The sequence below is a fragment of the Podarcis vaucheri genome, assembly GCF_965113315.1.
Source record: "Podarcis vaucheri genome assembly, chromosome: 17".
Classification (NCBI taxonomy): Eukaryota; Metazoa; Chordata; class Lepidosauria; order Squamata; family Lacertidae; genus Podarcis; species Podarcis vaucheri.
The window spans coordinates 37,889,781-37,917,498 of NC_138755.1; the positions used below are offsets into that span (position 1 = coordinate 37,889,781).

The 27,718-nt window shown below is 44.8% G+C and overlaps 1 protein-coding gene and 1 long non-coding RNA gene across 3 annotated transcripts in view; one reads left to right on the forward strand and one right to left on the reverse strand.

The window, feature by feature from the left end:
• The first annotated feature begins 567 nt into the window (after nt 1-567).
• The window catches only part of CPLX1 (complexin 1), a 141,258-nt gene continuing 114,107 nt past the window's right edge, over nt 568-27,718 (forward strand). For both annotated transcript variants that reach the window (XR_014214827.1, XM_082205292.1), the window contains exons 1-2: nt 568-934; nt 3,016-3,130. Coding sequence is in view for 1 of the 2 variants with exons in the window: in XM_082205292.1 (XP_082061418.1) it covers nt 3,100-3,130 (31 nt within the window). In the remaining variant the exon portion in view is untranslated. The remainder of the gene's footprint in view (nt 935-3,015; nt 3,131-27,718) is intronic.
• LOC309522172 overlaps nt 4,820-27,718 on the reverse strand; it is a 79,910-nt gene continuing 57,011 nt past the window's right edge. Inside the window, exons 2-3 of the long non-coding RNA XR_014214944.1 lie at nt 8,257-8,444; nt 4,820-5,089 (exon numbers count right to left, since the gene is read on the reverse strand). This is a non-coding gene — a long non-coding RNA (uncharacterized lncRNA). The remainder of the gene's footprint in view (nt 5,090-8,256; nt 8,445-27,718) is intronic.

Consider the following 27,718-nt stretch of genomic DNA (forward strand, 5'->3'; position numbering starts at 1 on the left):
CTCTGTCTCGAATGTATTAGGAGGCCATCTCCCTACTCTCTCATGCTTCCGCTGCCATCCCAACAGCCGTCGCCCTGATATTTGTCCCTGAGCCTCCAGCCTTTCTCTCTAGAGTCCCAGATTTTCGAGAATAACAATGAGCGTGATCACGGGTGTGAGGCATGAGAGTATCGCTTCCGCGCGAGAGGCTTTGCAGAGAAACTGCTGACTTCGCTTCCCACCCACCCTGCCAAATCCCCACCTCCACGACTGTTTCCGATGCTCTCACGCCTTATCACAAATATAACAGTTTGCTCCGATGAACAAATGCACTCCCCCTCCCCCTCCACCCTGTCAAAACTGCAAGCGGGTGGTGTTGTTCCGTTGGGTTCCTCGTTCGATTAGGTGCCCCCACCCCGGCAATCTGCAGTCAATCCCCTCCCTGCCCCCTCCCCATAACTGCAGGTGTGCCGGCAGCAACCTCCTGCGGCAGGAGCAGCTGCTCGCCTCTTGCAACCCTTACCGTGGGATGCTGGGGAGTTGGGGGGGGGAGGGGAGAAAGCGAGAGCCAGGCAAGAAATGCCGATCCAGCAGCCTCGGTGGCGGGAGGAGGAAGAGGGAGGAGGAAGGAGGCAGCGTAGTGTAAGGAGGGAATAGTGTCAGTGGGATGGTCCGGAAATCCCGTGATAAAAAGAGGGAGTAGAGAAAGTAAGGAGCTGGCGGCTTGTCCTTCCTCCGTTGCTGCCTCATCGTGCCAGGACCCTGTTCAAAGGAAGATAACTTCTCGCGCCTGCTCCTGCCGATGCCCTTCAAGCGACGCCTTTTAACTCACGAGGAACACATGGACCCGGCTAAGAACGGGAGGCTGATCTGCTAGGAAAGCCGGGAAAGGACCTTGTCTCCGTATCTCAAGGAGGGGAGAGAGGACGGCAGGAACCCAGACGCTGCAAAGAAGGTATTTCTCGCTAGTCCTTTCCGCCCGTTTTCGGAAGGCCGGAGCTGTCCGTGGTCCTGAAGCCTCGGTGCTCAGCAATGTGTCCTTAGTACGGTAGTAGGCACCGCCCGGTCGCAGGGAAGTGTCCTTGGTGCTGAACACGCTCTTTCCCCCTCTCTTGCTCAAACGCCCTGCTGCTGCTGCTGCTGCGAGCTCCCCCACGGATAAGGAATTGCTCGGTTTTTTCTCTCGCGCTGTGCGGCGGGTAAGCTGTCCTAGGTGCTGAAAACCCCGCTATACTTTGTGGTTGCAGAGATTGGTAGTTGGCTGTGCAGAAGAGGAGGGGAAGTGCTAAGGATGGATCTATGGGACAAGCTTCGATACACGTACTGCTTGGCGAAGCCTCCCAAATCAGGGCACGGAGGGGGTTGCAGCCAGCTGCCTTTGCAAGTTCACTGGTTGAGAGTTTTATTAGCTCGTGGAGGGTTTCGTTTATATAATATTGGCACTTGGACGCCTTGGTGCAAAACACAATACCTGGGAAAGTACCCCCCCTTCCCCCAAATTTTGTGTGTAGTCTCATTGCAACCTCACTGGAATTTCAAGCATGTCTCTCGTTCCTTTGGTGCATGCATTGACCCCCCACCCCCAAAAAAAGCAGGAGTCTGAGGTCACAATATTTCTTTGCCTGTAGAAGTTTGAAGAGGGAAAATGCTCAAATGATGCAGCACTGTGTTCTGTTTAATAAGTTATCTCTAGTTCGCATTCCCCTTTCTCTAAAGGAAAATAGGTCTGCCTAAATGTCTTCAATATCATTATTTAAAATGAGAAAAGAAAGAAGGGTGTGTTATTTAACTGAGATGGAGCATTTTTGGAAGGATTTCCAGTGCCTTTGGTTCTCTCTGCAGAGCTTTTTAGAAAGGAGCATCATTGGTTAATAAGTCTTACCTGCAATCTTCCCTTTCTAATAATCCAATTCACTTTTGGAGTTCAAGTTCTGTTAAGCAGCTTGACATGAACATGTCAAATAAGGTATAGCATTTTGCTTGTGAAAACTCCTACCCCCGGGCAGTGGGGATGTCTTATTTGCTACTTCACAGCTTTAACTTAGTTGCCGTAACCTGAAATTCTATGCTACAATACTAAATTATTGTGCTGAATCCCAAGAAAACTTCCTAATAACTTTTAGGGGAATTGACATTTTTTTTTAAAGGGAGATGCATCCAGTCTACTTTAGGGTCTCCTAGCTTACAAGATCTTGATGCCATTTCAGTAGCCAATTTGCATTAAATCTCTCTCACAATGTGTCTGATATTTAACTCAATTTGACTGGAGGAGCTCTTCTGGTCAGTGATGCAGACATGCGGTTGGCCATTAGGAGATTCTGACAGAGAAGCCTGCTGCTGAGAATTCAAGGAGCACAACCACTTCAACCTTCAAATGCCCCCCAGCCAAATGTCTGCGCTTAATAGCTAGAACTTGCCCCCCTTTAAAGTACCATCTCTCAAAAACCACGAAGGACTACCAAGCTGAAAATGTTGGACTCTTTACTCATTAGAAAATGCCAACTAAACCCAATAGCTTTTGCAATGAATTGAATATTCCTTTCTAATGACCCAGTATAAAAACTAAATGGGTGCCTGGCAAATTCAATTAAACAGCTCTGTGTGCAGATCTATTTACATAGCAATTGAATGCTCAGGTAGCCTTTTTCTTTTCTTTTCTTAAATAGCTCTTGTGTGCTTGATTTTCTACTGAAAGATTCAGAGTGAATAGCATCTAACTCTGGGAATAGTTCCCCGTTAATTCAGTGCTATCCCATGGCAATGTATCAGCAGTAGAGTGCCCATATTCTTTGACTCCCTAAAGATCATACTACAGAATGTTAAGGAATATACAATGCTCCCTAGTTGCTGACAACATGATCAAGTAACTTTGGCTCCAGTGCGATAAATGGCCGTGTGTGTGGAGCGGAAGGGAGGGAGTTCAACCTAGCAGTCTGTCAAAATGACATGTAGATCTAATGCAGTAAGACATAGAGCTGGGGCCCAGAATACAAAATGCAGCAACCCTAATGCTAATCTTTTGCTTTGTGAATTCAGCTGCAGGCTGCAACTCAAGACCTTGTCTCCGTCTGAATTGCATGTGAGAACTGCTCTGGTGGGAAGGAATCTAAAGCCATCACCATGGAATTTGTAATGAAGCAAGCCTTAGGAGGTAAGAGGAAAATGGTGCTATTTTGTGACTGCTTAATGGGAAGGAATCCTAGGTCACCTCTCTGGAATTTGTAATGAAAGGGCAATTGGTGTGACTGCTGCTATTTTGTAAACATGGATTTACACACTTTTCCTCTGCCTTGACAACAACCAGTGAAAATTCAAATGGATACTCATACTGAATAAAGGAATTTGAGGAAGCCCAGTGCAGACCACCAAACTGCACGGCTTACATAAAGAATGCTTCTCTTTGCACATTTACCTTTTATTCCTCCTCCCGATATATTATATAAGGTATCCAAACTGGGAAACTTGCAACTTATAATTGAGGTTTTACTATTTGCTGAATCACTGTGCCAGTAGGGGGCAGCACTGAAAGTTGCCTCAAGCCTATGGCTGGTTCCTGAACTTCCAGGCTCCTATTCTAAATGCTCAGATACTGTTCATTATTTATTGTCCCTGCTAAAAAACAAACAAACCACTTTGACAGCATTCTCGCAGGAACTGTGAAGAGAAGAATGATCCGAACCAGAATAACTGGAAACGAGCCATATGCTTTATGGCAGAGGGAGAGAGAAAATATATTCTTAATAGCAGGCTTCCTCAAACTTGGCCCTCCAGATGTTTTGAGACTATAGTTCCCATCATCCCTGACCACTGGTCCTGCTAGCTAGGGATCATGGGAGTTGTAGTCCCAAAACAGCTGGAGGGCCGAGTTTGAGGAAGCCTGCTTAATAGACTAGCAGGACACCTGCATTAGAAACGTTGTTTTAAACCAGTTCATCTGCTATGGTGCTCGGTCATGGGATTTTGAGGACTGTAATTCTGTGATGGATTTCTTGTAATTCTCAGCTCACTTATTGTGATCTGCGGAGGAGGCTTTTCTCTGGGTGAGATGTGTTTTGTGGTGGCTGGTCCATCTGGGTGAATGGGGAGCTGCCCCACCAACCTCCATCAGTCCAGGGAGTGGCTCTGGCTTTCAGCTTCCTCCACCTTAGCCTCAGTACTGCCCTTGTAGAACTCAATAGGAAGGAGGATGGCAACAAAGCAATCATGAGTTGGCTCTTCTGCTCCTTGGCTCTGTCTCCAATATTGTTGGTCTTCCTGCTTTCTGCCCTCCCCGTTCCAATTCTCACCAGCCACCACCGGAGCCTTCTCTCTAATGGCACCTTATTTTTTGGAATTCCTTAGATATATATGACCGATGCCTTCATTGATATCATTTCGGCACCAGGTTAAGACCTTTGTGTTTGCCCAGGCACTTTGGATGTTTTAATTTAGTGTTGATTTAGCCTGCTCTGCGCTTTTAGCTGCTTCTATTGCTTGAAGAGGGGTTCTTTATTTTTTTTAAAAAAGGGTTTTTATTATGTATTATATATGCGCATTATATGACCTTATTTGATGTGCTGTACCCTGCCCTGGTATCTGCACATAAAAAGGGTGGGCTACACATATTGTTAATAAAGAATAAAAATAAAGAAACACACCCACAAAGCACCCAGGTTGCTCGGGGAAAGCCCTATCAGTCACACCGGTTTCAACCTCAAGCTGATGTGCAGTTGTGGCATCGAAGTATCAGATAGCACTCGGATGACTGGTGTGGATAAAGTGAAATGGAGAATGCTGCAATAAGAAAGCCAGTGTCGATCATTAAAGAGTCCTATTGTGGTCTGCTTTGGCTGGTGTCTGATCTTTTAATGGATGCTCCATTAGAATCAAGTGGGCATGGTACAAATGATTTACAAGAAAAAGTACAAATGAAGATGCTTCTGTATGACCTGGCTATTCAAGTGCCCTTATGGAGGGCTTCTCTTCCTCCTGTGCCATTACGGGGCGCATTTCAAAAGGCTTTTCCATTGGCTGTCATTTCAAGTCCTATTAAGGCATGCTTTGAAGGTCATTGATAGACTCCTGGTGATTTTGCAAGTCATGCAAGGTTTTCTTCCGCATACATATTATCCTGTTTGTGATAGGATTGTTGTTTGTTATGCTGTGTGGATGCAATTTGCAATATAAACACATTAGGAAGCTATTTACTTCATCAGGCACATTTATATTCAATTTAATTCTTTTTTTATGTACAAGGAAATAGTTTTTCTCATTTGCAAGTGATTTAAATGAGTGGTTTGATATGAGAGAGAGAGAGAGAGAGAGAGAGAGAGAGAGAGAAAGTGTTCGTATTTAGATTGTAATTTTTTATTTTTAAAAAAACCTTTTGGCTTTTTGGCTGCAGTGATGCATATGGCTGGCTTGTAAATTCTGTTAAAGTCAATTTCTATTAAGAAACCTTATCATTGGAAATGTATAGCATGTTCTATCCCTTTGTGGGCATAGCTGTATCCATGGGAAAAGGATTGTCAAAATATCCAATCAGGCCACATCCTTTCCCTTCCCTTCCCTTCCCTTCCCTTCCCTTCCCCGGGGAATATTATACCTACTGTATGATGGAGTTTGGGGAAGAAGTAACAAAATAGCATGGTGGGTACTAGGAGTTTCATGTCAACCACTTGTGAATCTCATTCTTGGTGTCCTGACTTGCAACTTACTCACACCTTGAGGATCAGCAGGGAGGAAAGGAAGTGGGACACTATGTACAGTATCTATTTCACTTATTACAACAACAATAAATTTAATCTGATTAATTACTTGCCCTTCACCATACATTCTCAGGCTGGGCCACAACAATTTTAAAACGCAGTGTTAAAAACATTTTAAAACAAAGTAGAATCCCTGTGCTTGTTCCTGCAGGGGTCTACTAATATGCCTCACAGAAAAGCATGATGCCAGGTGTGGGGAACATTTTGCTTTCCGAATGTTGCTGAACTACAAGTCACATCAATCCCAGCAAGCGTGGCTAATGGCCAGGGACGGTGGGAGTTGTAATTCAGTGATGTCTGGAGAGCCAGTGGTTCCCCATGCCTGGATTATGCCTATAGTCATTTTTGCACCCATCTTTAAAACATTGGCATGGAATCAGCGGAGAGGAAGTGAGAGAGGCAAGAGTAACAATGGTTGGACTCCTGTGTGAGGTAGGGCATCATTATTCCTACATTACAGTTGGAGAACTGATGCTAACTAACAGTGACTTGACCTAGATCGTTCAATGTGACCGTGATGGCAAACTGCAATACACCAGAGCAGGGAACTGGATCTGGCTGGTGGGCCAAATCCTGGGAGCTCCACCCATCTGGCAACCATTATCTAGTTACGCTATGATACCCAATGAACCGTTCTTCCTTTGTAACGTATCAAGTCACACCAAGCTGAGTAGGGTGTAAAGTGACTGCCAATCAGCTGATAAGTGGTGACTCCTAGCTTGCTTTCTGCATGGAGAACTTGGTAGAACTGCCAATCCCGTGAGCTTGAAGTTACCGACTATCAGCTGATAGATGGTGACTCCAAGGTGGGAGGTGGGCTTCCTTCAAGAGTTCTCTGCACCACCAAATCTCCATTTCAGTAGTGCAGCCAATCCCAGGAGACTTGTTCTCCCCGCCAATCGGCTGATCAGAATTGTCCTTCACCTGGATGTGATACTGCATGTGTATTCTCATGAGCTCTTCATTTCCAGTTCTGACACAGTCGAGGCAAGGCAAGGTTGGCCAGCGCTAAGGCAGGTAAGCACATTTGGCTGCAACATGGAGATCACATCTCAATGACTTCAATTGGGCCCACCTGAGGGTAGATGCTGGCCTCTGACACTGGCCATGCTGCCATTGTGTGTATAACTCTTCCTGCCAGATGAGTGGATGGCTGATTATGTGGGCCTTCCCTCCTGACTGGCATCTGCTGGGAGGGAGGATACTGACTTGGGTGGAAGGTCCCATCATATCAGCTCTACCTATACACAAACACGCCAGTAGGTGTATATGCAGGACGCAAGCCCAAGCACTGTCATTTTGTGCTTCATTAAGATAGGTGAGCGCATGACTACGGTTCAGGATGCAATAAATCCCACCGGCTTTGGTGATGCTATTTACGGGCTTTTAATTAGACCTACAGTTCCGTTGTTCTTGAAGAGAGTGGATCTTTTCGAAAAAACAACAACACACCAGCCTAACCAATCAGCAATTTAATTGCTGCTTTCTAACATAAACTTACTCACATATCCCTCTTGGGTATTACATCAGAGACGAGAACTTGGGAGAACAGTTTGTGAGCTTTGGTCTCACTAAAGCTAGACATGTGGTGGCTTGTAGTATTAAAAAGGGGGGGGGGAGCACCTCTGAATATGTTTTGTACAAATTTAGTCTGCCAACATTTTGAAAAGAGGCAAATGAGTCAGGAAATCAATAAGAAGCACAGAAGCGATGCTCACAAGGAAGGTTGGAACTGCACTGAAAATACAACTGTATTTCCCCACTTTGGAGCAGACCGAGGTTATAATAGCAGGTTCAGACCCAATTGATTTGTTTGGCAATTTTAAATTAGCTAATTTCAAACTAGCTGGACTCCAACGTTGTGCAAACACATTGGTATGAAACAAAACAAATTAAATCTACCGAGGCTTTTGCTTTTAAATGAGATATTCTTTGTCATTACCTAGGAACAATGAGGAATCTGCTTAGGAACTGCTTATTGAGAATTTGTAGTGTGGTTGAAATTCTGGAGCTTATTTGCAGCAATATTGACCTTGAAACAATGTCAAACATGCAGCCGGCATCGAGGTAGACACTGGAATTTAGAGTGAGGCAAGGTTAAGAAAGCAAATGAAACAAACAATATGATCTGATCTGTTAGCTGGCAGAGGCCGTAAAGTTGTCTTGGGAGAAGAGAGTGACTATAAATCGATAGAAAAACATAGGAGCAGGGCTGGTTCAACATATTTTGGTGCCTGAGGTGGGAAATCCAGCTGGTGTTCCCATCCCATGGGGTACAACCATATTAGCAATAAATTAATTAATGGAGAATGGCATTCAACTAAATTTTACTCAGAGGAGACCCATTGAAGTTAACGAACATGGTTAATGTCGGTCCATTTATTTCACTAGGTCTACTCAGAAGTAAATCCCACTGAGTTTAATGGGACTTACTTCCAGGTAAGTGAAGGTAGACTCACAGCCTAAATCTGCCTCCTGCAGCTGCTATGATACAGTGTATCCTCATGGAGCCAGCAATGCACAGGGGTACCTTGTTTTCATCACACTTTGCTTTATTGGGCTTCACAGATATCGCTCCTTACGTGGATGTGGGTGCAGCTGCAGGCAGCACAGCCACTTCCAGGGGAAGGAAGACCACCACCACCACCGCTGCACCTCTTTCAGCCACAGGAGTGGAGGGCTGGTTAGGGCTGGTGCTGAGATTTCCCCCTCCTGCTCCTGCAGCCAGGAAACAAAATTATATTATTCACTTTCTTGCGATATTTGCTTTATTGTGGTGGTCTGGAACTGGACTCACAATATATCAGAGGTTTGCCTGTATAGGGAGACGTTAGACAGTAGGGAACTTCTAGCCTGCAGGCCTAATTAGATCCACTAGCCTCCAAATTTGGTCCACCAGACCACTTTGGGCAAACCACATCCACCAGTTGTCACCTGATGTCATATGGGGCAGAGACCTATTTTCCCTGACCTAAGCTCTTAGACTAAACGGAACTGTATCACTAAGATTGCAGATAGGCCTTTAACCTCCTCCAATGGATTAGACTTTGAATCACATGAATTTGTATGATGTCAGGTGACTGACATGTTGGCAGCCCTGCCCACCTGCCAAAATGGATCATGGAGGCATCTGACTAGGCACAGTATGCCCATTCTTACTTGCATTCATGCATACACAGACAAGTGGACACATATGGATTTGCATAACCAGATGGTATTAGATCAGGCTTCCTCAACCTCGGCCCCCCCAGATGTTTTGAGACTACAGTTCCCATCATCCCTGACCACTGGTCCTGCTAGCTAGGGATCATGGGAGTTGTAGGCCAAAAACATCTGGAGGGCTGAGGTTGAGGAAGCCGGTATTAGATCATGAAATTAGGTAATATTGCTACATTCTTCTGCTTTTGGGAGATATTTAGATAGCAGAAGTACTGAATCCTGAACAGAATTATCCAAGATCATTAGGACTTGAAGCAGGGTAGTGATCTCGCCTGCAGAGCAGGGGGGAGGAGCCTGTGGCGTTCTGGATTACATTGGATCCCCATTGCTTATTAGTCTCAGCCAGCATGAGCAATGGTCAGGGGTGATGAGAACTATAGTTCAACATCTGGAAGACCACAGATTCCCCATCTCTGGGAGAGCATTCTGTCCCAAAATTTGCTAGAAGCTTCCTTCATGTATCATCTTGGTGCTTTTTTTTCTATTAGTGGTTCCGCAGTGCTGTAGTTTTACAAAGAAAGAAAAACTGCCTGGCAACAGTACATGACTTGGAGATCTAGCAAAGGGAGGTATTGAGGGTGCACAGCTTTTCACGTTGCTATCATAAAGCATTCTTATATTTGGAGACCTTTTTAAATAATGACATGCACCCGTCAATATCTCTTGACTGTCTCCAAACTTCCATGCTTTTGTTCTCGTTCACACCAGCTCTTTCTGAGCAAATTTCAGTTCTTAAAATCCCTGCTAGGTGGCATGGTAAACCACTCTAGAGCATGCCTTGTCTCCGAAAGAGAGTCCTAAAGTCCTCATAGAAACGATACATTAAGAGCAGGAGACACTCCTCTTTCTGAAGCTATTTTTTAAATTGGGATTCTTCATACGATACTTAAGAAAAGCAAGTAGCAAAAAGAGGGAGGATCTCAGCTTGGAGAATGAACGATACAGAGGGATGGCCAAAGGATGAAAAGCCTTATTGCTGAAATGAAACCAACTCCCACTGCAGCTCTCCCATTGGCTTAGAGCAAGTTCCCCCGACTTGGTGCCGTCCAGATGTTTCAGACTACAATTCCCATCAGCCACCGCCAGTGTAGCCAATTGGCAAGGATGATGAGAGATGTAGTCCAAAACATCCCAGATTTGGCAAATGCTGCTCTTGAACAGCATGCAGAGATCACACCACTTTAATTCTGACTCTTCTACGCAAGCTTTCTGTTTGCTTCAAGAGATTGGTAGCTGTTACTTTTTAACCTGTGACAGGCTTGGGTCCTGCATATGTTAGGAATAATATCTTTGGGTTTATTCTATCTCAGGAGCTATGGATGTGGTCTGGTGCTGTGTTTTCCCCTTTATAGGGATTTGTTCTGCTGGGACATATGGCTGGGATTTTTCCATGGTGGAACATCCATACTATTGAACTCTCTACCTAGATAAATCCACTTGGGCCCTCCTTCACCCTCTGCTGTAAAACACTGGCCAAGGCATTTCAATTTCACAAGGTGCATTGCATGTTCAAGGTCCCCGGTTCAAACCCTGTCATCTCTAGGTAGGGCTAGGCAACGTCTCCAGTCTGAATACCTGGAGAGCTGCTGCCAGGTGATGTAGAGTAGACAATATTGAACTGGGTGAACCAAGGGTCAGACTGGTTTAAGGCAGCTCCCTAGGTTCACATGTCAAAGTACTAAATGTTTCAGCTGTGGAATTTAAAATTCTTTGGCAGATGATTTTTACAGTGTCCTTACTGCTGGTGGTTACGCTGTTTATCCTATAGGTGCAAGCAGCTGGTCACACATCAGCAAAGGGCTCAATAGAATCTTGCTGACTTTTAAAGCACATCACTTCTCCCCTCAAATAATCCTGGGAAGGAGCGTCTCCACTCCCATCGTTCAGCCCGGACACTGAGTTTCAGCTCTGAGGGCCTTCTGGCGGTTCCCTCACTGCGTGAAGGCAAGTTACAGGGAACCAGGCAGAGGGCCTTCTCGGTAGTTGCCCCCGCCCTGTGGAACGCCCTCCCATCAGATGTCAAAGAGAACAGCAACTACCAGACTTTTAGAAGACATTTGAAGGCAGCCCTGTTTAGGGAAGCTTTTAATGTTTGATGCATTACTGTATTTTTAATATTTTGTTGGAAGCCGCCCAGAGTGGCTGGGGAAGCCCAGCCAGATGGGCGGGGTATAAATAAATAAATAAATAAATAAATCATCATCATCATCATCATCATCATCATCATCAATCTCCACGGAGCTACAATTCCCAGCACCCTTAATAAACTACAATGATAATATTAGGAACACCTATAATATTATAATATTATCAGGACACCTATAGCTCAGTTGCTTAGAGCATGGTGCTGATAATGCCAAGGTTGCAGGTTCGATCCCCATAGGGGACAGCTGCTTATTCCTGCATTTCAGGGGGTTGGACTACATGATCCTCAGGACCCCTTTCAACTCTACAATTCTGTGATTCTATTTAGGGGAAGCCATGCTCATTAAATTGATTTCTGCATTGCAAGGGGTTGGATTAGAATCCCTTCCAACTCTGCAATTCTATGATTGGTGTGCATTCAGCCTAAAGGTAACCTGTATACATGGGGCAAGGAAAGGCGCAGGAGAATATAGCAATGGTCTGTTGCAGCCATAGTGTTTTGTGGGTGCCCGTTCAGGGTTGGGCTGCAGCTTCTGTTCTTTTGCTGTTCTGTTCAGTGTTGTGTATGTGTGTGTTGCTCTTTCTTGTTTTATTCAGGTAACATATTTTATTTTGTAGTCCAGTTCACTGAATGCCTTGCAGTGACTCATAAATTCAGACATAAGCGAAATATTAAAACCTGAAAAGTTTGTGAGCATGGTTGCTTTCTACTCAGCGCACGTACTATTGCAGTGAAAAAACAGAAAGGAAGGATGCAGGTTCATTGTGTGACATGGGAAAAACCAGATGGCGTGAAAGAGTGGTTTCCCCTCCTTTCACATCCCTCCTTTATGTCCTGCTTTTCTTCCTAGTTTCTGTAATATCCCTTCTTCCTTCATTTGCCAGCTGCAACAGTCCAGGTAATTCTATAGAACTAAAATTACACACACACACACACACACACACACACACGAGAAAAGGCACAGCATCAGCATTTTTAAAAACAAACTAACTGGCTGGAGACTAAGGAAATGCAAATTATGCACAGATGCTTCAGAAATGATAGGATTAGACAAGCGTACATGACACTTTATTGACAGGTTGTTAAAATAGTTCCAGGCCATAACAGGGCATCAGGAGGCTGCTGCAAATAAATGAAGGTGTACATTACAGGGTATGTATGTGTGTTTTAAAGTAATGCAAAGTTATGTGCACTGGGCGAAGAATTCGGGAGCAAAAAGACTGCCACTAATAGCAGTTATAAATAGATAGCCTTTTAGCTACCTGCCACCAGGTCTTGGTTCTGTGATGGAATTGTTTGGCCAATCAAGCTGGCCAATCCAAGCAGAACTGCTGTTCACTGCAGTCATCATTTGGTAGACCAATAGTGAATTTTCCAGCTGTCAACACCTAGGTAGACCAAACTGTTTATGTGCAAGAGGCAGAAATGACATGTAGGCTGGGGCAGAGCTGCTATACTAGGTTCCTGATAGGTGGGTAACTGTTGCTTAGTATTTATTTTTATTTATTGAATTTATATTCTACCCTATACCCGCAGGTCTCAGGGCGGTTCACAAAAAGATCACAATATATAACGTCAAAATAAGAACAATAGCCCAATAACACCCCTCCCAATAGCCACATTTTAAAAGGGTATAGGATATCAACCAGGTCAACCAAAGTCCTGGTTAAAAGGGATCATTTTTGCCTGGCACCTAAAGGTGTGTAATGAAGGCGCCAGGCGAACTTCCCTGGGGAGAGCATTGCACAGATGGGGAGCCACTGCGGAAAAGGCCCTTTCTCAAGTTGCCACCCTCTGGACCTCTCGAGGAGGAGGCACACAAAGGAGGGCCTCAGAAGGTGATCTCAGGGTCTGGGTAGGTTCATATTGAAAGAGGCAGTCCTTGAGGTATTGCGGTCCTGAGCCATTTAAGGCTTTATAGGTCAAAACCAGCACTTAGTAGGAGGGAGAGGGGCAGTGGGGAGGCAGCAGGGAGATTGGTGCAGTGAGGTGTGCCAGCAGAGCCAATCCAGAAAACACCTGCTGGTCTGTTTGCACTGTGCCAGCCTCCCTGCCACCTTGCCTCTCCCTTTCCTGGTAAGCAGCAGTGGCCTACTTGCCAGGAAACATGTCTTGGCCCTGAGTCTACTCGGGGATGGTAGGAGCTGTAAGGTAAAAGCTAAAGATAAAGGACACCTGGACGGTTAAGTCCAGTCAAAGGAGACTATGGGGTTGCAGTGCTCATCTCGCTTTCAGGCCGTGATTGTCCACAGACAGCTTTCTGGGTCATGTGGCCAGCATGACTAAACCACTTCTGGCGCAATGGGACACATTGACGGAAACCAGAGCGCACAGAAACGCCATTTACCTTCCAACTGCAGCGGTACCTATTTATCTACTTGCACTGGTGTGCTTTCGAACTGCTAGGTTGGCAGGAGTTGGGACAGAGCAACGGGAGCTCACCCCATCGCGGGGATTCAAACTGCCAATGTTCTGATTGGCAAGTCCAAGAGGCTCAGTGATTTAGACCATAGCGCCACCTGCATCCCAAAGCCACCTGCATCCCAAAGCACATCCCATGGAGCACATGGTCCCCATCCCTGGCCTAGAAAAGAATAAGAAAAGCCTAGAAAAGAAGGTGCCTAAAGAAGCCAGGGTGGCTATCTAAAGAACTTTTAACTGAATTAAGATTAAAAAAGGATGTGTACAAAAAATGGAAAAGGGGGGAAACCACCAAAGAGGAATTCAAACAAATAGCCAGCACGTGTAGACACAAAGTCAGAAAAGCTAAAGCACAGAATGAACTCAGGCTTGCTAGAGAGGTTAAAAGCAACAAAAAAGGCTTTTATGGGTATGTTCGTAGCAAAAGGAAGAACAAAGAAACAATGGGGTCACTCAGAGGAGAAGATGGTGAAATGCAAACAGGGGACACAGAAAGGGCTGAACTACTCAATGCCTACTTTGCCTCAGTCTTCTCCGATAAAGAAAACAATGCCCGACCTGAAGAATTTGGAGCAAATGATTCAGCAAAGGAAACACAGCCCAGAATAACTAAGGAGATAGTACAAGAATATTTGGCTAGTTTAGATGTATTCAAGTCTCCAGGGCCAGATGAACTGCATCCAAGAGTATTAAAAGAACTGGCAGATGTGATCTCAGAACCACTGGCAGTCATCTTTGAGAATTCCTGGAGAACAGGCGAAGTCCCGGCAGACTGGAGGAGGGCAAATGTTGTCCCTATTTTCAAAAAGGGGAAAAGAGGGGACCCAAATAATTACCGCCCAGTCAGTCTGACATCAATAGCAGGGAAGATTCTGGAGCAGATCATTAAGCAAACAGTCTGTGAGCACCTAGAAAGGAATGCTGTGATCACCAATAGTCAGCATGGATTTCTGAAAAATAAGTCATGTCAGACTAACCTGATCTCGTTTTTTGACAGAATTACAAGCCTGGTAGATGAAGGGAACGCAGTGGATGTAGCCTACCTTGATTTCAGCAAGGCATTTGACAAGGTGCCCCATGATATTCTTGTAAAGAAGCTGGTAAAATGCGGTCTTGACTATGCTACCACTCAGTGGATTTGTAACTGGCTGACTGACCGAACCCAAAGGGTGCTCATCAATGGTTCCTCTTCATCCTGGAGAAGAGTGACTAGTGGGGTGCCACAGGGTTCTGTCTTGGGCCCGGTCTTATTCAACATCTTTATCAACGACTTGGATGATGGACTCAAGGGCATCCTGATCAAATTTGCAGATGACACCAAACTGGGAGGGGTGGCTAACACCCCAGAGGACAGGATCACACTTCAAAACGACCTTGACATATTAGAGAACTGGGCAAAAACAAACAAGATGAATTTTAACAGGGAGAAATGTAAAGTATTGCACTTGGGCAAAAAAAATGAGAGGCACAAATACAAGATGGGTGACACCTGGCTTGAGAGCAGTACATGTGAAAAGGATCTAGGAGTCTTGGTTGACCACAAACTTGACATGAGCCAACAGTGTGACGCGGCAGCTAAAAAAGCCAATGCAATTCTGGGCTGCATCAATAGGAGTATAGCATCTAGATCAAGGGAAGTAATAGTGCCACTGTATTCTGCTCTGGTCAGACCTCACCTGGAGTACTGTGTCCAGTTCTGGGCACCACAATTCAAGAAGGACACTGACAAACTGGAACGTGTCCAGAGGAGGGCAACCAAAATGGTCAAGGGCCTGGAAACGATGCCTTATGAGGAACGGCTAAGGGAGCTGGGCATGTTTAGCCTGGAGAAGAGGAGGTTAAGGGGTGATATGATAGCCATGTTCAAATATATAAAAGGATGTCACATAGAGGAGGGAGAAAGGTTGTTTTCTGCTGCTCCGGAGAAGCGGACACGGAGCAATGGATCCAAACTACAAGAAAGAAGATTCCACCTAAACATTAGGAAGAACTTCCTGACAGTAAGAGCTGTTCGACAGTGGAATTTGCTGCCAAGGAGTGTGGTGGAGTCTCCTACTTTGGAGGTCTTTAAGCAGAGGCTTGACAACCATATGTCAGGAGTGCTCTGATGGTGTTTCCTGCTTGGCAGGGGGTTGGACTCGATGGCCCTTGTGGTCTCTTCCAACTCTATGATTCTATGATTCTATGATTCTATGATTCTATGATTCTATGATTCTAACCCTACTGGTCCAGTAGTGGAGTCCTAGATAGAACAGCCATATTTGATCCAACCTGGCTTAGGAGGATTTGGCTCATGATTTAACTGTGCCCAAGTCAGATGCTGCCTCCAGGCATTTTGCTGCCTAAGGCTGAGAAGCAAATGTTGCCCCTAAATCAAGGTGTTTAGCATCCAAACCCAACCAAGTTATTCTGGTACCAGTGACGGAAAACCCCACAAGCTCCTCTCCTGCTATATGGAAGTAAAAAAACACACACCACCTATTTGCTACCCTTTGTATCCTTATCATGTCATCCGATAAAATATTGTTTCTCTAATAATTACGTGCTTTCTGCACATTCACAGATTTCATTTTCTAATGAAAAATATGGTTTCTTGTAGGCTTTCCTTCTTCTTTTTCTTAAAGATTGGTGAGCAATCAGAATAGAAATCAGGGTAATTGGATTGTTTGGTTGAGAAAATATAAATGCACTTTGGGAGAATAAAGGAGAGGCTGTTCTGTTGAAGAACAGGAGCCCAATTGACAAAAGAGAGGGCATGTAATTCTGTGTTTTCCTCTCTGAAGCCATGGATGTGATATGATGCAACTTAATGAGGGAAGTGCAGTTCTTCTGTTGTCATAGCTTCACAAAACCTTCTTCCATCTTGATCAAAGCTCTGCAGTGAGCTCAACCACCATCTAAAGAAGAACCCTTATCCATATCCCAATTCATAAGGATATTTTCTTTCCTAGGCAGCAGAATTGTGGAGAAATGCATACACTTCCCAGGCACCCATAGTTTATTGATAATAAGCTGCATCAAAAAATGGTTGCAATGTAGATGTGGATTATAAATGCTTATGGATGTGACATGAGGAGTGAAACGGAAGTTCTAGGCATTCTCAAGCTTTTTGTTTTACTGCTCTGAAAAGTGTTTGGGTGGATAACCAGCCTCAGGGTAACTCTGATAGCCAGCAAATTTCAGATCTAGTGAGTCCAATATTGTTTAGTACAGGTGTGCTGTGGCCATTATATTTGCTTTATTTATGTAGCATTTGGAAGCAGCCCAGTCTGTTTTGGATCTTCTGGCATGTGGACCTCCAAATGTAAAGGGATGCTGGAGAATTTTGAAACCTTTTCTTTTTATCCTGTTTTTATTCTGTGAAACGCCCGGAGATCTTATGATCTAAGAAAGAAAGGAAGAGAGGGAGGGAGGAAAACCGGATCAAAAAATGTCAATGTTCTCTTGTTTGTCCCATGTCTGGAATGTAAATGATCTATCAAATACAATTGGCATTCATTGTTGTTGCTGCTGCTTTCAGTCCACAAATGTTACATAACTGATTGCACCCCCCTCCCCTTTTGCATTGTGTTTCCTTTGTGAAATTCCGAGTTGCATAATTTGCCCACAGCAGACAGGGAGATGAATATGTTTTTAGCTGAAGACCAACTGTAGCGGAACAGAAACAGAGCTGCTTGCGATAAATACAGAGTGGGATGGGAAATGATGCCTCGTTTCAGCCCTCATTGTGACAAGCATATGTCTGCAAGCATGTGGGTGCTTATGTGTGCGAACTTATAGGTGCACTTGTCAGGTAGCTGTGATTGACTGCAGCTCCCTGTTGAGTGTACACTGAAGTCATATTGCCTCTGTATAATGTGCGAAAAGTCCCTTATACCAGGTTCAACTTTAACCCAGGGTTTGATATACTTTCGAGAGCTAATCAAGGAAGAGGTCGAGATAGTTGTGTAAGAAGCTGCATTTGACACATCTAAATGAAACTATCCTCTCTCCTACTGCCCTTAAAAAAGAGCATGTCCTAGTTTCTCCCTCTCCCAAGAGACAGTCCACTTAGTTGGTTAAACTGTGACTTCATTATAAATAGAAGGGTCCCAGCAGAAGGAAACAGATGCAACAAACTTCAGTTGTTCAAATTCTCACCTCTCCTTTTATTTATTTATTGGCCTCTTTGGAAATTCTTTAGTGAGGATTAGGCTAAAGGCATTCCCTTCCACAACAGACTTATTAAGCCACCCCAAAGTGTTTTGATGAAATCTATGCAGTTTGTACAGACGTGGGAAAATGTTACGCGGCCACTGATAAAAGATTTAAAATGAAGCATTAAGATCGCAGAAAGCTAGGGTAAGCATATGCTGCTACGGTCTCTTTCATATTTCATTTGGGCCAAACCCATTAAGCATGCTGACATTTCTTTATTATTTATCATTTTAAGGCTTCTGAAAACAACACACGTTATCTCATAAATGACAGCAGGAGGGCAAATGTTTAGCTAGAATAGGTGTGGATAACTAGGGGCACCAGACTACAGTTGCCATCATTCCTGACCACCGTCCTTTCTAGAGAGCCACAGGTTTGCCATTGCTGAACTATAAGAACTGGAATGATCAGCACAGCTCTTTTATATAAGAAAGGGAAGGAACTTTCCTTTATTTTTTGAACTCTGAAGGGAGGTTATCTCGAAAAGTGTTGAGGATGGCGAAATGGCTTTGCTGCGTGTGTTCTTGCTTTGACAGACTGCTCTGCTGATAGTCGCTGCCACGGAGCTACTAATCTGCACTGCAATAGGTCACCATTTCACTGCTACACACACACACACCTCCTGTAAGGCTGCTACATCACTATATAGTGTCGCTTTCAGAGGCTTTGTGGGTAAAAAAGATGATGCCTCCTACTTCCTAACACATTGCAAACAGAGTCCTTCCTGTGGGTGGGGCACTCTTGAAAAACCAGTCTCATTCCTAGTCCCTTCAGACTATTGCAAAAATGATTGTCTGTTACCCCAGCTATCATCCCAATGGTGCAGCTGTTACCCATTCCAGTTGCAGGACCCATGTGCTGCCCAGAGTCCCTCTTGGCATATGCACTGTGCCCCCACTGCTAACCCCATCAAAACCAACATCCCTGCATATTGTGAAAGGGCCGATATTTACAAAGTGCCCCCTCTAAAGAAAACACACCGGCAGTAGCATCAAGGACCAGGAAGGCTAGTGAGAGAGAGAGACAGAAACAGAGATAGAGGCCGGATCTTTATTAACCTGTTTAACACTATTAGAACGATATTAGATATATCATTCTAAAACGTCACAGGGCATACTTGTAAATTAAACTGCTTTTTAATCCCCACCCCCCCTCAAAATGCTGTCTTCCTACTGCTGGTTGCTGGTTTCTCTGCAGCGCCCTCTGGTGTCACATTTTAATAACGTATTATGAATGTTGAAAGGAGGATGTCTTGTGTCAAAGTACATTATCAAAACCCTTCCTTAACATTAAAAATCATGAGTATAGGTGTGTCCAGAGCCAATAAGATGATTTGGCAAAAAAACACACACACACAGCCTTTCTTGCCCCATTGCCTGGCAAACAAGTTTGATCCAGAGCATGGGTTGGCAAACTAAGGCCCGGGGGCTGGATCCAGCCCAATCGTCTTCTAAATCTGGCCCGCAGACAGTCAGGGAATCAGCATGTTGTTACATGAGTAGAATGTGTACTTTTATTTAAAATGCATCTCTGGGTTATTTGTGGGGCATAGGAATTCGTTTGTGTTTCCCCCCAAAATATAGTCCGGCTCCCACAAGGTCTGAGGGACAGTGGACCAGCCCCCTGCTGAAAAAGTTTGCTGACCCCTGATCCACAGCAAAACATTTGCAGAATGTTTACAGTTTGGTGTGCATGGCTAGGAAGGCACGGAGGCACATTGCAGCTCCCTCAAAGATCCTCCCCTCCCCTTTTGCGCACGAAGAGTAGCCAACTATGGAGAAGTGATCCATTCTAATCCTCTCTGCTAGGTCAGTCCCACTCTGCAGTGTTAATCAAAGTGGGGCACCTACTCCCCACTCTGGGCCCCCCCTGCACCACACTAGGATGAACCTGACCACTATGACAGTCCATGTGCCCACAGAGACATTTTCCTGGTGCCCTAAAGGTCTCATTACCCACCCATCCCCCAATAAAAGAAATTCTTTATTGTAGCCGATAAAATAGGTTGTGGCGAGTGCTTGGTTGCAGTGTGTTTGTGTGTGTGTATGGGGGTTGCTCACAGCAATATCATCTGTTTGCAAAGGTGCCCATGGGCCTCCCAAAATTGTTGACTTCTGCACTAGAGAGACAGCTAAACTTCTCTCTTTTTTGGCAGATGGTCCTTTGTTTATAGGAATGAAATCTTGACAAGGCTGTATTCAAAATAAGCCCCTCCTATTAATGTCCTAGGGATGCGGGTGGCGCTGTGGATTAAACCACAGAGCCTAGGACTTGCCGATCAGAAGGTCGGTGGTTCGAATCCCTGCGACAGGGTGAGCTCCCATTGCTCAGTCCCTGCTCCTGCCAACCTAGCAGTTCAAAAGCACAAAGTGCAAGTAGATAAATAGGTACACTCTGGTGGGAAGGTAAACAGCGTTTCCGTGTGCTGCTCTGGTTTGCCAGAAGCAGCTTAGTCATGCTGGCCACATGACCCGGAAGCTGTATGCCAGCTCCCTCGGCCAATAAAGCGAGATGAGCGCCGCAACCCCAGAGTCGGTCACGACTGGACCTAATGGTCAGGGGTCCTTTTACCTTATTAATGTCCTAGTTAATTTTCACAGCATCCCCATGGAACCCTATACTAAAGAGTCTCATGATTTGGGGACAATGGATGGAAAAAATATTCTCTCCATATCAACAATGTTATTTGAAGCAGGATGCTCCTTTTTTAAAAAAATAATTTTTATTATTTTCCAATACAAATATACAATTATGCCAAATTTTCACAAATTTTCACAAATTTGATTCTTTTTAGACTTCCTTCGGCTTCTCTGACAATCATCCATAATTACATCTCAGTTTATGCATTTCTCTGTTTATATTGCCATTAAACTTCCCTCCCACTCCTATTTATTTTTAACAATATATCTCTGCTTTCACAGTGCTTCTTGAAATCCCACCAGTGTTGTTTGCACATCACATGTTCTTTTCAGATAATCAACAAATTTCCCCCAGTCCTCGATGAACTTTTGGTCTTGAAGATGTTCCTAACTTTTGTGAGCATGTTTGTTCGAGATTTTCCCACCTTTACAAGCTTTTTAAACCTCTCTGCTTTTGGTCAACTCCTGGCGTTATTTATAGAACACAATGCATCCATCAGGTGAGAGAAGCACTCAGCATCTGGTCTGAAATGTGTTAAGGTGTTCAAAGTCAATAATTAATTTCTCTCTCTCTTTTAAAAAAGCAGTAAATAAATTTTCAAACGCTACCCTTGATAGACTGGAGGCTAAAGATGCCACCAGCAACTCAAGAAAGTTTTGACAAACAGTTTTTGATAAGGGAGATAACTTTTTCAATGGCTATTTGTTTATGTTGTTAAAACTATTTCTAAATCACCTTTCTTGTAACAACACAAGGCACTGCACAAAAATTCATTAAAGTTACATTAAAACCTCCATACAGAATAAGTGAAACAGTAACCAACATGAGGCCAGAATAGACATACTAACAGTGCAATTCTAACTATAGGGACTCAGAAGTAAGTCCTATTGAATCCAGTGGTGGTTATTTGCATGTAAGTGGGGTTAGAATTTATTGCGTTCTAATGTATTATGGTCAACTGGTATCATAGGAGTACAGGAAGCTGTCTTATACCAAGTGAGACCATTGGTCGATCTACTTACTACGGTCTACACCAGCCTTTCTCAGCCTTGGGTCCCCAGATGTTCTTGAACTACAACTCCTATCATCTATGACCACTGGCCATTGATATGATTCCTGGGCAACCATCTAGGGACCCAAGGCTGAGAAAGGTTGGTCAACGGTGATTGGCAGCAGATCTCCAGGGTTTCAGGCAGCTTAACCTGGAGATGCCAGGAATGGAATCTGGGGCCTTCTTCATGCAATGCAGATGCTTTCTCAATGGACTATGTCTCCCCCCCCCAATTTATCAATGTCAAGCAAAGGCTTAAAGGAATAAATGACCCAACTACAGAACTTCCTTCTTAGACAAGTAAGGGAGGCATCTAGGTTGGGTCCGGGTTAAAACTGATTTCTTCACCAAACAACCTGTTCATGCCTACCATGCTTGCGATATTCTGCAAATGATTTTCCCAATTTCCCCTCCCATTTCTGTTTATGGCATTTTTATTTGGCTGGTCCTTTCCCCTGTCCATATCTGCTTTATTCTTATATTAGTTTTTTTTCGTTATTCTTTAATTTCCCCATGAATGCTGTTCTGAGCCACTTTGCAGACAGTAGAATGGAATATCAACTTGGAATGGCTCAAGTCCTTTCAGAAAGGATGGAGAAGCTGCTGTGGCCCTGTGGTCCATTTTCTTGGACACCAAATCCCATCAGCTCCAGTCAACATCACCAATGTTTGCGAATGATGGGAATTGTAGTCCAGCAACTTCTGAAGGGCCAGAGATTCCCCTCCCTTGGCTCACAGGAATAACAAAGAACATGAAACATGTATAACTTGGGAGGCATATCATTTGAACCAGGCCTAGAAGAAGAAGAAGAAGAGTTTGGATTTGATATCCCGCCTTTCACTCCCCTTCAGGAGTCTCAAAGCAGCTAACAATCTCCTTTCCCTTCCTCTCCCACAACAAACACTCCGTGAGGTGAGTGGGGCTGAGAGACTTCAGAGGAGTGTGACTGGCCCAAGGTCACCCAGCAGCTGCATGTGGAGGAGCGGAGACGCGAACCCGGTTCCCCAGATAACGAGACTACCGTTCTTAACCACTACACCACACTGGCTCTCCCTACATGTCTATGGGGTGAATTCAGTGATTAGCAATTAATATGACTGTTGGGTTTCCTGACATTCAACAGAATGGGACCCTAGAAATAGCTGTGATGACCACATTCACAGCATACATTTGAAGTACTCTTGTGCCACTTTAGCAGTCATGACTCCCCCCAAAGAATCCTGGGAACTGCAGTGTGCTAAGAATGCTGAGAGTTGTTAAAGGTAAAGACAAAGGGACCCCTGACCATTAGGTCCAGTCGTGACCGACTCTGGGGTTGTAACTCTCATCTTGCTCTATAGGCTGAGGGAGCCGGCATTTGTCTGCAGACAGCTTCCGGATCATGTGGCCAGCATGACTAAGCTGCTTCTCGCGAACCAGAGAAGCATGGAAATGCCGTTTACCTTCCCGCCGGAGTGGTACCTATTTATCTACTTGCACTTTGACATGCTTTCGAACTGCTAGGTTGGCAGGAGCAGGGACTGAGCAACGAGAGCTCACCCCATCGCGGAGATTCGAACCGCCGACCTTCTGATCGGCAAGTCCTAGGCTCTGTGGCTTAACCCACAGTGCCACCCGCGTCCCTTCACAGAGCTACTGTTCTCCCAGTGGTTTAGCAATCAACCCTTCTTCCCAAGGACAAATGGAAATTGTACGTCTATGAAGCGAATATGAGGGGAGAACAAACAATTTATTTATTTATCCAAGGAGAGTGTTACTCTGGAGGTTGTTGTTGTTGTTTTCATATCTCTATGACTCACAATCAGTAAGTTATTTCATGATTCCCCTTTGACCTTTGGAGCTGGACACTGCCAGGGACATTTGGAGAAGTGAGGTAGTGTCTCTCTCCGAGATGAGACAGCCTGACATTTGTTTAATAGGATGTTAATGGAATAAGGATGACCTGACTTCTTTTCTCGGTCTCACTCAAATGTCAAGTTTTACTTTTGATGGATTATATTTCAGATGACCCCCAAATGACAACAGGGCACAAGCAAGACCCATTGAATTTATTAGCATTATAGGGCACAGCCTAGACAGGGCCCCCTGCTCTCATGTTTGGGTTTTTCAGCCAATACAGTTGCAAGCCTCCCCCCCCCCCCCGAATGGCATCAAGCCATCAATTCAGAAGCAAAGTGCACTTACTGGTACATTGCCAGTAAAATCAAGAAATTGTGTGCGTTGATATAAATGTGATGTTGGTAAATGGGTTTGCATAGGCTATTAGTGGGGTCATATGATTCAAAGTTAATGCAATTCAGGGCTATTACAGTAACATCATAGACTTCCCATAGTTGAGATCTAAATTTAGGTCTCCATGCTAAAAATTTGATGCCTCCTCCTTTGGCTTTGAAACAACAATAACAATGAAGTCATAGCTTGAAACCCGCATCAAATATTCTCATAAAGGAAGCTTCTTTATGCAGGCATACATTGAAAATATATTTGCTCATTGCCAAATATACAGATGAATGAAATAACTTCAGGAGACTTGGAGGCTGCTGGCATGGAACAGCTCAGTTCTGATTTGTTTATTCCATGAGGGGAGACAGATGTCCTTTTGCCAACTGGTTATTTACCCCAGGGTACAAGCCACTGCTGGGGAATCTGTCATTTGTTAGCTGTAGGTCCCTGGCAACGTTCTCATGGCACAGAGGTGGGGAACCTCTGGCTGGTGGACCAAACTTGGTCCATCAGGCTCCCCTTTTGGGAAAGCCATGCCTCAACGTGATGTCAGGTATGGGGCAGGTAAGGGCGGGGCTTCCCTTTAAGCTCTAGGGTTGCCAGATCAGGAGCATCCCAGTCCCTGAGATTTCAGGTCCAAACCTGAGACCTAGGAGCACCTCTGGAGATTAAAGTTAAGTGGGAGAGGGGAGAGGAGGAGGGCAGACCCCCAGAGTGTGGATGCTATAATGTGCAGCCAGCTCCTGTTGAGCTGAAGCCCCTTTCCAGAAGGAACAACGTCACCTTTAGCGCCGTGCCAAATTCTGTCCTCCAATTTCTCCAGAGTTTAATTGTTCCACGAAATAGGCTCCTACTTTTCTACCTGACACATTGGAATTTCTTAAGAATTTGCTGGATGTGGGTTGAGCTTCCCTTATCATTGGTAGTTGGCCAAGGGAGGTGGGGAAAGCATTCATTTCCCTTTGTTGTTGTTGTTTAGTCGTGTCCGACTCTTCGTGACCCCATGGACCAGAGCATGCCAGCCACTCCTGTCTTCCACTGCCTCCCGCAGTTTGGTCAAACTCATGCTGGTAGCTTCGAGAACACTATCCAACCATCTCGTCCTCTGTCGTCCCCTTCTCCTTGCGCCCTCCATCTTTCCCAACATCAGGGTCTTTTCCGGGGAGTCTTCTCTTCTCATGAGGGGGCCAAAGTATTGGAGTCTCAGCTTCAGGATCTGTCCTTCCAGTGAGCACTCAGGGCTGATTTCCTTCAGAATGGAGAGGTTTGATCTTCTTGCAGTCCATGGGACTCTCAAGAGTCTCCTCCAGCACCAGAATTCAAAAGCATCAATTCTTCGGCAGTCAGCCTTCTTTACTTTTCAGCAAACATTTCTCCTGGGCTCTGCAACCTCCCTGACTGCTTGCACTTCCAAATATGAAAAAGGTCCATGGGTTGTTGTACTTGCAAGCCAACCAACCAACCAACCAACCAACCAATCACTTATTTGCCAAAATGACTTCCAAACGGTTTACAACTATAAAATCAATCCATAATTATAATACACAATGCCATTCAAACATATTTAATTAAAATATACAATAAGGCAAACACCTGGAAAGTGTAACAATTAAAACAACTGAAAAAACAGCTCAAATAGTTGAGAAGAATGGCTTGCCTAAACAGCAGGCAGCAGAATGCTAGCGTTGATAGGGCCCCTCCTATTTTAGCAGCGAGGTTACCGTATTTTTCGTCCTATAGGGCGCACCGGCCCATAGGACGCACCTCATTTTTTTTTGGGGGGGGGAATGAATTTTAAAATTTTTTTTCTCTCTCCCCCCCACGGCTGCTGCCCCAAGCCTTGCGGACACCCGCCTGAAGCACGGGGAGCCCTCTGGAGGGCTCCCCGTGCTTCGGGCAGCAGGCTGCTGCCCGCAAGCCTTGTGAGCCCGTGGGAACTCCTACTGGGCTTGCAAGGCTTGCGGATAGCTTCCTGAAGCCTGGAGAGCTAGAGGGGTCGGTGCGCACCGACCCCTCTCACTCTCCAGGCTTCAGCGAAAGCCTGCATTCGCCCCATAGGACGCACACACATTTCCCCTTCATTTTTGGAGGGGGGAAAATGCGTCCTATGGGGCGAAAAATATGGTATCTCTTGATGTCTTCTCCTGGGCCTTGAGTGAAGAGGGAGAGCTGGGGAGGCTGGATGCCAAGGACCTGAGATTGATTGATCTGCTAATCTTGTTTTTAAGGGAAATCTTTCCGTTTTAAAACAACAACACTGATTTATTTAAAGATGTAAAAAATGTCTTCACTTAAGAAAATAATAATAACAATAAACAGCTGTCAGACACATAGTAAGTAGCCTCTGCAACTTCACACACTTACAAGAAAGCCTGGCTGAGGGTATCAGGAAGTTTTCATTTCAGGAAGTGTGGGAATTCTGGAAAACTTGGGAATGAAGACCAGATATGACTTGTCAAATGAAAGTCATTTACTTCACCCCTTGAAAGTAAAGCAAGCCCAATGAAAAACCCTACACCCACCTATGAGAATTCCTCAGGAATTTTCTGTCCCCTCTTTTAAATGCCATTTCTTTTCCCAAGAACGGGGGAAAACAACAACCAGCAAAAAAAGCTGAGGACAAATGTTCAGCACAGCACCGCCCTGTGGTGCAGCCCTCTGCCTGGCCACAGCCCTGCAGCGCAGTTCTGCTTGCCTTGCCGCTTATTCTCTCGCATAAATGCACTCTGCTTACAAATATGCAAGCTTTCTCCCCCTGCTGCCCCGCTGTGAGCACTCAGCCGGAGATCTGCCAGTCAACCTGGTTTCTTTCTGTCTCTCATATCATTAACTGTAATCAAAGCCCTGCAGGCAAAATTAGTCTTTTACTGACTCCTGTGCAGCCCAGTTGTTTCAGCCATATCCTTGTTGGGGGGAAATGCCACTTTTTGGCTTCCAGGAGGATAGCACTTTCAGAGCTGATGATCTTTTCAAGCAAGCAACTCCCAATCAATGAGGCACTCGCCTTTCAGCTCTGTTTGTTCTGCAGTCCCTAGTCTTCAGAACTCAGTTCCATGGATTTAAATGGGGATCCATGCAGAGGGCATCAAGACCATTTTAATTGCTCCCAGCCATTAGACTGGAGGCACGTAGCACATAATTTCACCCAAAGGTGGATATGCCCAGAAAGAATGCAGAGGAGAGAGAAAACATGTTCTCTACGATAAGCAGAAGGCATTGTTAGTACTGATTATTATCAAATTATATTTGTATCTCACCCTTCAACCCAGAGGTTCCCAGGGCAGTAGAGAACAATATATTAAAATGCACAAGAACCACAAAATAAACAACGTGAAACAGATCTAAAACAAAGCAGGAATCAGAAATTCAAACAACCCACCAGCAACCTCACTTTTACATCAGCCAACTTGGGAAATTTAAGATGCATTTATCTGACACCTAAATGTGGATAGTGCAAGGGACAGTTGAATCTCGGGGGCAGGGGAGTTCCACATCTGAGGTGCCACGTCAGGGAAGGCCCTGCTTTAGTAGTGTCACCACGATCCTTTTAGCAGCAGCAAGCGTGAAAATGAGGTCTAGTTTTGGGTTCAGCTGCCTCTTTCCTTTTTAAGAGTCATCCAGCTCTGCAGATGACTGGCTTTGGAGTTCATCATTCTGAAAGCCCCTTTGGTCCCCGTTTTTGTATTGAAGTTGGCAAAAAAAGCACTGTGCACATGAGCCACCAGAGGGAAATAACCGTGACAGAGAGATCAAGTGTATATAGTGAATAGAGATAACAGTGTAATGCTGTCTGACAGCGGGGAATGGGAAACTGAGCTGTCCACAAAATCATTCTCCTGTAAGTGCAAGCCTCCATTATCTTTTGTTGTTGTTGCTTTTAAAAAATGACGAACACTGAGGTACAACTGGAGGCAAGAAAATGGTACTTCTTCAGAGATCTGATGATCAAAACAACTACCAAAGTGTTGCAAACTGCGTCATATTGAGGATTTTCAAGTATAGTGGTACCTCGGGTTAAGTACTTAATTCGTTCCAGAGGTCCGTTCTTAACCAGAAACTGTTCTTAACCTGAAGCACCACTTTAGCTAATGGGG